Source organism: Aspergillus nomiae, assembly GCF_001204775.2.
Source record: "Aspergillus nomiae NRRL 13137 chromosome Unknown contig00408, whole genome shotgun sequence".
Taxonomy (NCBI): Eukaryota; Fungi; Ascomycota; class Eurotiomycetes; order Eurotiales; family Aspergillaceae; genus Aspergillus; species Aspergillus nomiae.
Genome location: NW_015378463.1, coordinates 17971 through 30154, shown reverse-complemented (window position 1 = coordinate 30154; position 12184 = coordinate 17971). Strand labels below are relative to the sequence as shown.

Here is a 12184-nt window from a genome sequence, read left to right as displayed (position 1 = left end):
AAGACGCTGAACGATTGCTGTTCAGTTTATTCATGTTTCTAATGGAGGTGTCAGAAAGGAAAATGGTGCAAACTACACATACTCGCTGCCCAGCCACAAAACCCCGTGACCGATCTATTGCCCTGACCCACTCCGGAATAGTCTCCAAACCCAAACCCAAACCCGGGCACGAACTGAAATGCCCTGAACGTGTTCCCGGGTTCCCGGGTGGCACTCCCCTTTGTCGATCTTGAGCCCTTTTTCCTTCAGATGAAAATTTCTTTGGATGCCAATGCCCCAGGAAACCATGATGATGACAAACATGTATTTTTGTCTATACAATACAGGAGAAAACCAGAAATAGAAGCGGAGAGGCTGTGGGAAGCCAAGACGCTTGCAACAATGCTAACGCTGGAATGTCTCAAATTTTAACCCATCGTTTGACCGTTTGACTTGTTTCCAAATTCCCCTCGACGGAGATCCGAGTGGGGGCGACTGTCTCTTTCTTTAAGCCTTTTTAATCTATTTTTCTTTTAGCTCTTCCGGTGTTAACAACTCATCTCTATGTCATAACAATTGGCCCTGTTTTCCCCTTGCCTTAAGGCATCCAATCCTTCACTGCCTGCGTAGTCAGCTGTTCGCTAGTACTTACTCTAACTTGAGCAGGCATCAACATTCAGTTCTGCTATCCTTGCACCTACTTCCGCTTCATGACACTTCACCCCTGAACCCGTCGGTATGAAAATATGGCGGCAATGTGTGTCTCGCCCCTTCCGGGTGCTCATATACCTTCTAGCCCTTGTGCTCCTGCTGTGGATAGTTCTCCCATATGACCACCCTATCCGACTATCGGCTCGCTTTAATATTAAAGCCTTCGGTACCGCCTTCACCTCTTACCTGGGGGGCCACTGGTGGTTCTCGGAGCGTTCTACTTTCCCAATAGTTATATCGGATGATGTTGCTGTGTTGATGAAATCTGGATTTGGAACAAAGGATCGCATCGCTGCTTGGTTAGAAGCTCACGAGCAGGATAAATTCAACAACCTCATTCTTGTTGGCGACTTTGCCACACCTTCAGGTCAACTTTTTAGCTACAATGGCCGGCGCCTACCAGTTTTTGACCTGGTGGCTTGGATGCTGGAAAAAGGATACTTATCTGCAGAACTAGAGCACCCGCGATTGAGGAAACACTCCAATTTGACCGCTGCGATCTCCAACGGGGACGTGGAAATCGCAAAGGAACTATCGAGGTCGTTCGGGTGGGAGCTGGACGCTCTAAAGGTATTTAGCCCCCATTGTTAAGGGGACTTTCGTTCCATGTTACTGTGGCTTGCATCGATGTGATACCTCATAATTTGACTTGAGGGGCTGACATGCAGCAGTTTATTTCTGGTCTTGAATTATGCTATGACCAGATGCCGGATAAAAAGTGGTACATTATGGCAGACGACGATACGTATCTCATGCAGCCTGCCCTGAAGCTACTACTAGAACATCTTGACCCTGAAATACCCTTCTATGTTGGGAACGCGGTAGGTGACTACAAAGGTCGCTTTGCACATGGAGGATCCTCCGTGATTCTATCCCAAGCCACAATGCGTTTGCTTTTCGCGCACCATGAAGTGGTTACCTCGGCCCATCTGGAATCCCTCGAAGAAACGTGGGGCGATAAACTGCTCGCGACAACTTTGCTCAAATTAGGCATCTATCTTGACGAACGATATGTCATATTTTTCAATGGGGGTCCACCCCGAGCCATAAGGGTCACAGAGGACCGCTTGTGCGCGCCGATCATTTCTTTTCACAGTTTAACTCCTTCAGAAATGATAAATGTCGGTCGGAGGTTCCAGCATATAGATGACATCCTTCTTTGGATCGACTTGTGGGATATCTATGGTGCCCCTTCTCTCGACTCACCGATACTCCAATCAGGCCGGAAGAACTGGGACCACGTTGGAGGCTTGGATGAGTCAACCATGACCGTCAATGATATTCTAACAGCAGAGGGTTGTATTCAGATTTGCCATAACTACTCAAAGTCTTGTCTGGCTTGGACCTGGGAGTCGGAGAAACGGCTCTGCCATATCAGCAACTGGATGGTGCCAGGAGAACAGGCTGAAGGCAAAACTTCGGGTGTTAATGTGCCACGCGCGAAAAATCTTGTTAGCTTGTGTCGATCGTGATAGAGTCGGCTGTCTATCTACAAACTCTCCAAATCGCTCATGACCAGAACGCAAGGCTTCTTCAATAGCAGATACTGGGATGATCACCGTTAGGTCACAAAAAGCCCCATGGCAGTCGATGGGATATCATACTCGAATGCAGTGGATTTACCAAGCTACCCGAGGCTGTTTCGGTGGGCGGTGACCAAGCAACAGCCGACACACGCGAACCGTATAGCGATTGTCTTGCTTCATGAGGCGCAACATAAGTGTACCTCTTCATACAGGCTTTTCAGCAGATATCTGTACCATTCGGCAACGAGGGTGAATAGAGAAGTGACTTCGCCCTCGACAGGACCTATCCTTTGCACGCGGCCAACCCTTTTTCTTCTTTCTTCATAGACAGCTTCATAGATGTATTTTTTTGGTGCACATTACGTTTCTTGATCGCTGTATATAATTCAACTGGTTCTGGAATATAGTATTCTTGTCATAAGGGAAAGGACTATAAGAAATTTGAAGTTGCTCCGTACTTTACAAGTGACTTACGCAAGGCCAAGTCTGACAATCCATCTCCTTGTATGACTATAGCCAGCCTTTCACATTTAATTCGCGGCACCCGTCCCTTGGCACATACACTAAGCTGTCGATCACCCCTAACGGACCTGATGGGATCGTGATCAACTTTCTGGGCACTGAACTCAGAGTCACGTCACTGGTCTCATCGCCGGAAGGGCAGTCCCAGATGTGTACACAGGTCATCTTACCTTGCTTCTGAGATGGGATGACCCTTAGCTGAAACACGTGACTGACAAGCACAAATTAATAAGCGCATAATTTGGGCACACAGTTGAACGGGGTTAAAAAAAAGCTTGGCAGTGCTCAACACGGAATCCGGAAAAACTTGAACGGGGCTTCAAAATTTTTAGAATTCTGCCACCGCCTCTTGAACCCCGTTCAACTAGTATACTGTATATTTTTAAGCCTCGTTCAGATTAGATTCTACTTAATTTAAAATTCTGCAGATTTTAGTAAGTAGAAATAGATAATATATTAGTACGTGGAATTTCTATTTAAAATATATTCTATATATAATATATACTGGTTTACTATTATATACCAAGCAAAACTCTATATTCGCTAAACAGGCCATTGAGCCTATACATGGGTTCAGAGACGGTGGCAAAGACAGTGGCAGAACTTTGAGCACCACCGAGTTTTTTTTGGACCCCGTTCAACTGTGACCCGAGATGTAGGGTCTAGCTGACCTGCAACCACGTCCCAAATTTCTCGACAAGGACGAGTTCCTCCCCATTCATTCTATAGGCCTTTGCAGCCCTACACGATTGGGACACGGTTGATTGTAAGAGATAGAGCCAGGGCACCCTGTTCCACAAGACCAAAAGGTCAGAATAATTCGGGATCAACGATCCCGAAGCCCTGGGACTGACTTATATAGAACCCGCCGTTACATTGACCTCAACCACCGAGTATCTGGTTGATGTGAACAGTTGGTTGTCCGAATGATTATGATCTGCAACGCTTAGCACTGGAGGGCCACTAATCTACCGAATTTTGTGTCAGTATGGGATATTATGTCGTATTCACCTCATGGCAGTATCCTACTATCCACTCCAAAGACATTTGTATACTGACCCACTCAGGATGTCGAGGAGGATCGATCGAATGCCTTTTCGGGTAATAAATTGCTCCACCGAGATGATCTTGTCCTAACACGTTATAGCGTTCTCTCTAGCGCCCGCTAGCGCCCGCTAGGGCCGGGTTGGAGTATACCTCAGGCATGGCGCTTCTTCTACCGCGTAGCTAGTATTTACCACCTGGAGCTGAATTATTTAGTTAATTTAAGGTTGTATTGTTGACTGTTTTTACCGGAATATTTTCATATGGTATTTGAATTTGTTGTCGTCGAGTGTGTTATCGATGGCAGAAGGTTGCTGAATGCAATGGCTGTATATATCCTCAAGTATAAAAAACACATCGTTGAACTCGACCATTAATTATCGACTCAGAATCGATTCGCGTCAGCACCTGCCTTGTGGCTAGTATTGATTCACGTCAACTTAGCTCTGCTAACACTTATCAAAACCCTTGTGTTTTAAATGGAGTTTCTTCCGTCTCTAACCGACACATCTCTATGCGGACAACCGGCCCACTTCCATTGCGCGATCAACTTAGTATCATTAAGTTTAATCCATGGAACTATACAGATCTCGGTAGAGGTATTTCGTAGCCCGGGAACTTTATATCCGTCATCCGAATGGTCCTTATTGGATTTGTCATCTGCTTAGCAAACCAGATATTCAACTGACAAATGCATCTTGATGTCCAAATATTGATGATAAAAACGGCTATCCATCTGGCCGTCATGGGAGTAATAACAGACAAATTCAGTTGATCGAGATAACCAAGTTCAAACAACACTCAGTATTAAATTTTGTCCAACATGTCCCAACGTGTGCTTCTCCTTGGTGCCACCGGCCAGACCGGCAGTTCCATCCTTAATGGGCTCCTTGAGCACGGCGGATATGTATGTAAAATTATCAGTCAAGCCGGCCCATATCTATTGCTACCGCTGACAGCGTTTCGCTCCCCAGGAAGTCGCTGCGTTGGTTCGCCCTTCGTCAGCTGAAACCCCGAAAGTGAAGGCCGTGGCCGAACGAGATGTGAAGATCATCGCTGCCGATATCACTGGCCCGGTGGATGAGTTAGCCAACATCCTCCGTGGCTTTGATGTCGTGATTAGCGCCATCGATGCCTTGAGCATGCATCTTCAGGAGAACCTAGTCACCGCTGCAAAGCAGGCCGACGTGAAACGGTTTGTACCGTGCTCCTTCATCACTGTTTGTCCACCAGGCGGCGTGCTTGGTTTGAGAGATGAGGTATTTCCATCTATAATATGCATGTTGAGCCTCAGAATTGCCCACCAGCAATGGAAAAGTGCATTTCCTATGTTACTCAACGAAATGGACCGCAGGAGCGTCGCTAACAGAAACACCACAGAAAGAAGCGATATACCAGCATATCCGCAAGCTCCACCTCCCATACACTATTGTCGACGTCGGATTCTGGCACCAGGTCACCTTTCCAACTGTCCCATCTGGCCGCGCAGACTACGCCTCCATGTTTGGGCCCAGCACGACCATCCACGCAGGCGGCAACACCCCAACCCTCCTCACCGACGTCCGTGACATAGGCCCCTTCGTCGCGCGCATTATCAGCGACCCCCGCACCCTCAACCAAGCAGTCTACACATGGTCTGACGTGCTGACTGAGAACGAAATTTTCGACATGATGGAGGAGCTGAGCGGCGAAAAGATAGATCGCACCTACATGTCCGCAGAGACAATTGAGACAGCCATTGCGACCTTCAAAGAGACTCTTGAGAAGGAACCAGAAAACATACCCGCCCGTCTTGCACTAAACCTGTTCCAGTATTTTTCCAGTAAAGCTATCCGGGGTGACAACCAGCCGAAGTATGCGAAGTACCTGGGTTACTTGGATGCCAGGGAGCTGTATCCAGACTTTGAACCGAGGAGCTTCAGGAGCTTTTTGGAGGAGGTCCTCGATGGCAAGGCGGAGAGGGTGTATAAGGACCATGACGGTGCTGGACAGTTGGCGAAATGGCTTTCTGCGTCGGGGTTACCCCTTTAGGTTCCAGTTAGATCTCTAGTTGGTGGTAGTGCTGTGAAGGAAGTACAGCCATGGACTCGCAAATTTATGGTATGGCTTGACAGGTATCATGATATGTATGATAGCCGCTAGTATGGCCAAGTGAGTGAATAGATTTTGAATATTCCAAGACGTTAAGACTCCAGTTTCATGCGTATTATTGTTCAAAAGCATAGTCACTAGCGCTCTCTCCTCCCTTCTACTCACTCTTCCATTCCCCGCCATTCTATGCCAAAGGTGCCTGACGTAATAACGAGTGTGTGTGTGTGCTCACAGACAATGACCTGATTCACAGGCCGAGTCTCAGGGGCAACTGGAGCCTGGGGTTGTACAAGAGGACGTTCCTTGTCTCAGACATAAAAAAAAACCCCTCCATCCCACAGCGGACAATGACTTTCCCCTTCCCATGAATCTAACCTCTCATGCCAAAAAGGAGAAAACCTTTTGGCAGAGACTTAACATACTCTCCCACTAAAGAGAGAAGCGAATATCTCCACCGACTCAGTTACCACAACAAAAAACGCTGAGTTTTCTACTTTCCTTAATAACAGGTGCGTATCCTTACAGTTGTAAGCAACTGAGTTAGCGACTGACCTGTTTCTATAGTTAACCATGATCGATAATAGCCCCTCATCTGTTGGTTATCTGGTTTCATTGCGATATGTTCGCCACCAGGGCAGAATTGTGATACCAGTACTGGCTACTTGTTGATTGGATATGGTGGAGACAACAAGGGGAAGAATGCCTTTTAACTATCTGGGATACCACGAAAGATGATGCAGAGCCACAAATATCTATTTCACGATCTCAACAAAATGTACCCCGAATGTTCTGCTGCCAAAAGCCGAAGTGTTTGCCATGGGTCACAATGGATCCACCCATTCCGCTCTCCCACATCCATGATCTAAAGACTTGAGAATTGATGATAGAAAGGAAGATCGAAGGCTAGGAATGCATGTATAGGTATTGTGCTAACCCTGGCTGAGGTTATGGAACTCAGCAGCGTCAGTCGAAAGAGCAGAAGAAAAGCAACTACAGTCATAACTGTCAGACTGCATTGAAACCATCACATGTTGTGGGTGCCGCTTGGGACAACGGGACCTTCTAATATATCCTTGCCGTCTCTTGCCCTGCAGGAGTATTTTAAACCTGGATAAGCATATTCAACTGGTGGTTCATTCAGTGATGTGCAAAGCACAATGCGTTGCAGGATAACAACGTCATGAGCATATCCCAGCGCGGATACAAAAAATTATGGCATCCGACTTGAACGAGAATCTGAAAAAGACCTTGTGATCGGCTCAGCAATAAAGGCTATGGGCCAGGGCCTTTACTAGAGCTCGGCCCCCTCTCTTCTCCATCTGCCTTTGATGGAAGCCTTGTATAGTTCTATTCTCCGTCATGCCGTTTCGTGCTGTCCTCCTTTTCGTGTTGTTTTGTCGTCCTGCTTTGCTTGGCAGAGTCACCAGTTGTGGCCATTGCCTGCACATTTGGATGAAGCGCCGCCCTCTTGTCTTTGCTCTTCTGGCCGGCATTGCTGAGCCTCAAGATTTCGGCCCGGCTTAGTACAATGCCTATATCTGCCTTCCTAGTATTTGAATCCTCCTTTTGATGATTGTCTGTCATCTTGGACGATGTCCAACTGTATCTACCGTCAGCCAATCAAATCTCTGTATCTGATTCGAGCGTGAAGTTCCACTCATATACTACTAGACTTAATTATGAAACAGCTGCATTTCCAATTTGACCGGTAAACTTTTAAACAAGTTATCAGATGATGCTGTGAATGGCCGTCGCAGTTCCGGACAGTGTACATGCAGGGTCACAAGCGTTCACCCAGTCATACATAGTGAAGCCAGTCCTGTTATGAGGATATATGACATGGAAGAAGCCCTGAGTGTCTTGTGGAATGTTCCGAATCTTAAGAGGCAATCCAGAGTCATGAGACAAAACTCCCTTAGTGAATGGGTATCTCCACTAATGTGACCGGCACCCCTTTCCGTATGATTTCCTCTATAGCTATCATCCTGCTAATGTTGTATAAGTCCCGTGGATCCAAGTAATACAAAATTCCTGTAAGTTTAGATCGACAGTGCCGGGATATACATGCTTTTCTTCCATTTTCCAGCAGTTGATGCGAAGGACTGTTTCTCTTTGTTTCAGGTGACGTTATCTGGTATAGCCTTTAATCCATGGATAACTTCCAGAAGTGATCAAGTCGAAATAACGGTATATTGCTGTTGTCTTTCATCTTCTAGCAGCTGAATAGAATAGTTGACTATTTTCTTTGTTCGTCATTAAAGCCAGGTTTGCATAGAAATTGGGAATTGTAAGGCGGACACTGCAGCATCCTGGCTATGCCAAAAGGCTTAGCGGCCCTTCCAGTTGAGCATAATAGTACTAGCGTGCGAGTTATTCTTTATAATGCAGTCACATGGTTCCTAAATCTTATCGATTTCAAAGCTCGTTGCTCTACAGAACTCCATAAACCTCCTCCCTAACAATATCGCAAAGCCATGGTTACAGCTTTGTTCACTCTCTTCCCGAACCTTCCCCCAGAGCTCCGCCACCAAATATGGCGATACGCTCTACCTGACAAGATTAGACAAGCTTTATACGTCTACCAGGCGGACTGCTTGAAGCTTAAACGCCTGAAAGAAGGCAACAGGTACTATATGAATAGTGATGCGGGGCTTGACTTACTTTCCGAATGGTGCCCCTATTTATTGGACCCTAATCCTATCAAAGTTGAGGTGCCGCTCCTCTTTGTCAGCTCTGAAGCCCGTGGCATTACCTTAGCCTGGATGCGAGGGCAAGGTCTCAAGATACACTCCTACAAAGCTGGGCAAGCCCCTATTGCTATACGCCCATTTGACCCAGAACATGATACACTATACATCCCGTATGATTACTGGGGAGGGTTTTTGGACTATACGCTACTTTCACTGGCTCAATACGACGAAATTTATAATTATGACCTCTTAGGCCTTAAACGCATCGCCGTGTCTGAAGGTCTAATTCTGGACCAGGAACGCATATCCGAGACTTGGCTCTTGTACTGTGGTCTCGAAAAGGTATTCATCATTCCCGACGCGCAGTCAGATATGCAGCCCGAGGAGCATGGCCGAAAAGTAAAAGGTCGGTTAGAGCTTCACGACATTCAGGGACCGATGCGTTTTTGGAATAATGACCGTGGATGCTTTGAGTGGGAGAATAGTGCAGATGCCGGCGACGAGACCCTGAAAACGGCGATGGAGAAGGCCTGTGATGGGCTAGATGAATGGCTTCAAAATGGCGAGAAAACATTCGAGGTCCGGGCTGCATCTGTCGTTAGAAAATGAACAGAGACCGCCTCGCCTGAAATTCTATGCGGACTGTAATCGAAACATAGCTTGCCTTACGGCTAGAAGGATCCATAATCTAGTTGAAACTTTTGAAACACAAGATGTACAGGCAACCTCCCCATCGTTATATTCCAGCAGTTTCAGGCAGATAAGTTAGCGCCCGCGGCCACCTCGTCTCCTTCAATTTATTCCATATGATCTTCAACCCCATGCGGATTTTCGAGGTCAGGCAGACTAGCCATTGCCAACCCACGGTTGCCTTCCTCGTAGACTCCATAAGCCTTCCAGAGCTTCCTCATCGTCTCAACACCGACACGTCGTCCCTGTCTATGAGTCCCAGTATAAGCCGTGAAATAGGCCCCAGTACCGTCTGCTGATACGGCATATCGGACATCGTCGAATTCAGTCCCGTCGGGAATATAGGCCGCGAGACGCATATCGTAGACAATGAGAAAGTATCCCATGTTCGCATCGAACCCGAAATGGACATCAATGTCGCCCTGTTCTTTCATCCAGGTAACCATGCTTTTGATATTAGTAGTGCCTGTATAGACTTAGTGTCCTGCTTACTTGAATCCGAGATCGTTGAAATCGAAGAACTGGGAGATTATGGGGTGAGACTTGGTTGTTCAGCCCTTGTAGAGTGACTGAGATTTGATCAGCGACAGTGTGATTGTAGAGGGTATGAAACAAACGGTGGAAACAAGTTTTTAGAGTTCTAATAGCACTGCGATAGACAACAATATGGACCTACTTCTTCCAAGATTCCAGGGTATCGCTGTCGTTGCAGAGGTCAAGAGATTTAGCCACACATAAAAGACGAAGTTCGTGATGTGTCCAGGAAGCCGAGATTTGAGGATTACGGTGTTATTTAGATATAACTTGGGGATGGGGTAGAGGTGAATTAAATGGTGTATTCACTGCATGTCTGGTACTATCAAGGTGTCTACCTTAGGCATCAACTATCATGGAAAAGTCATATTTCTGCTAGTAGGAGCAAGACATACACCTACAATCTGCATTAAACAGTACATTGAGTCGATTCTTCCGTCCTTTCACACACGGCCCTTGGTTCCAAGCAAATCTCTCCTGCGATTCTCAGGTCACACATACAATCCTCATATGTTGATACTTGGAACCCTAGATATCGTACCAATTTCGGCTTATCTAGCTCTACTTCATCTCTCTCTTTCTTAGTATGGCTTGTATAAGGTGTCTCAACACCTGGCTCAATGCCTTATCAAAGTCCTTGGAATCAAAATTGTCTTCACCACCGTTGTCATTACTAACGCCACTGGAGTCTTGGGCGCTGTCATTGGAAAAAGGGATAAATACTAACTTAAAGCCCAAGCGCAAGTCATAATCATCGTGGGTATCGTTATTGTCTTGAAGCGCCTGGGAGGACATTATACTACCTGATATTAGCGATATACATCCTGACTTGAGGGTTGTTGTTCTTACCTGAAGTTGCAATATTTGGTGATGGCGTACATTTTGCGGTTGAGTTTAATTCTCACTAGCTTGTGCTTGTAGGTCCTGATTCTTTTTTTTTTTTCAATGAGTTTCTGTTGAACGACTGATCCAATGGGTAATGGGAGGATTATATAGTGCTAAAAGAAACATTCTGAGCGACTATCTGTCCGGTATAGTGTCATCAAATCGGCGACTGCCTAGGAGAAGGTATTATAATATGTCCATAGACAAGTCGACAAGTCTCAAACCAAGTGGCCACGGAATTAAGAGGTGTGTCTTGTTGATTAATTCGGTACACTGCGCTAGCAATTGTTGATGTCGGAAGTTATCAAAATGTCTGTGTCAATGCTCTTTGTCTAGGTGGAACCCAGGATGGAACTTTACAGAACTAATCGTTGTAGGCTTGTTGCGCGTGATAAATAGCATTGCTCTCGCTTTGCTCCATACGTTCTTATGGTAGCCTTTCTATATTTATACCTTTTTGTTTCGAACCACCAAATTCTTTGGTACCATGCCAGGCAACCGGATATTATCACAGGAGTCTACCTATTTAATCATCTACTACTACTACTACTACTACTACTACTACTACTACTACTACTACTGTCAAGCCGGATCTGTTTCAGCTGCAGGTAGCCGCTTTCAGGAAACTTTATTCAGCCTTCTCCCTCCCCTTCTAATTTGAATAATATCAGCTCTTCACACACCACAACCAATACATCAAATACCATATCGTCATGGCAACTCCCACCCATGCTCTCTCGGTCAACATCTACGGCCGCGGCGATGCCACGCTCGGCGACGGCCCGTCACACATGGGCATCGCCGTGTACGAGATCGGGGCCCGCACCTGCGAAATGCACCACATCCGCAACCCCAGCGATACAGACTTCATCTACGACCCGCGCACCCAGCCATTACAGGAGGACCCTGTACTCCGGGGTCGATGCAAACTCATCAACTTCACATCCGTCCAACAAAAAGACCACGCAGCTCGCCTCCTATCAAACTTCGGCCGGAATGACGCCAACATCCCGAATTCGGGTTGGCAATTGCCTAGATTGGGTAGCGAAGGCCATTCAGATGTTAGAAACAGCAGGCGTGGTGCCATCCGGGGAAGGACTGTTCTGGGAAGAGATGATCAATCTAAGTGCCGAGGCTATGCAGGATCGGTGTGTGCAGAGTGGGACGACGTGGATTCCGGGCCCGGAACAGGTGTTCGAGGGCGAAGCTGATGCTCGGTTTGCGGATAAGGGCGATGTGAAGCCTGTGGGTAGGTTGATGCAGAACCCTGCGTTGAGGGAACGCATGTTGGCTCTTGAGGGGGGTATTCCTGCCGGTGGTTCTGTGGGTGTGGATAAGGGGTTGTCTGGGGAGAGGCCGTTTTATGTGTCGAGTCCTTTCTTTAGCCGTACGCGTGAGGTCCCTGGATGTGATGGTGAGGGTGCGTCTTCTTCTGCTGGTGCTGCTGCTGAGAGAAACAACCCTTCCGCAAATTGAGATATGTTAGGCTATAGATAGTTACACGGATTTCAG

General features: G+C 46.8%; 5 protein-coding genes across 5 annotated transcripts; 4 read left to right on the top strand and 1 right to left on the bottom strand.

Moving 5' to 3' along the window:
* Positions 1-717: 717 nt before the first annotated feature.
* ANOM_009075 (uncharacterized protein) lies at positions 718-2162 on the top strand (the record flags this gene model as incomplete). Its single annotated transcript, XM_015554331.1, has 2 exons — positions 718-1260; positions 1362-2162. The coding sequence occupies 2 exons, from the start codon at positions 718-720 to the stop codon at positions 2160-2162; spliced, it is 1344 nt and encodes a 447-aa protein (XP_015402733.1).
* Positions 2163-4605: 2443 nt separating this feature from the next.
* On the top strand, positions 4606-5813 carry ANOM_009074 (isoflavone reductase family protein; the record flags this gene model as incomplete). The annotated part of the gene is made up of 3 exons (XM_015554330.1): positions 4606-4689; positions 4757-5041; positions 5163-5813. 3 exons carry the CDS (start codon positions 4606-4608, stop codon positions 5811-5813), a joined length of 1020 nt encoding a protein of 339 aa, XP_015402734.1.
* A 2534-nt stretch (positions 5814-8347) lies between these two features.
* ANOM_009073 (2EXR domain-containing protein) lies at positions 8348-9172 on the top strand (the record flags this gene model as incomplete). Its single annotated transcript, XM_015554329.1, has 1 exon — positions 8348-9172. One exon carries the CDS (start codon positions 8348-8350, stop codon positions 9170-9172), a length of 825 nt encoding a protein of 274 aa, XP_015402731.1.
* A 188-nt stretch (positions 9173-9360) lies between these two features.
* ANOM_009072 (uncharacterized protein) lies at positions 9361-10668 on the bottom strand (the record flags this gene model as incomplete). The annotated part of the gene is made up of 4 exons (XM_015554328.1): positions 9361-9700; positions 9746-9774; positions 10400-10586; positions 10637-10668. 4 exons carry the CDS (start codon positions 10666-10668, stop codon positions 9361-9363), a joined length of 588 nt encoding a protein of 195 aa, XP_015402732.1.
* Positions 10669-11385: 717 nt separating this feature from the next.
* On the top strand, positions 11386-12148 carry ANOM_009071 (uncharacterized protein; the record flags this gene model as incomplete). Its single annotated transcript, XM_015554327.1, has 2 exons — positions 11386-11692; positions 11748-12148. The coding sequence occupies 2 exons, from the start codon at positions 11386-11388 to the stop codon at positions 12146-12148; spliced, it is 708 nt and encodes a 235-aa protein (XP_015402729.1).
* Between the last annotated feature and the right edge of the window lie 36 nt (positions 12149-12184).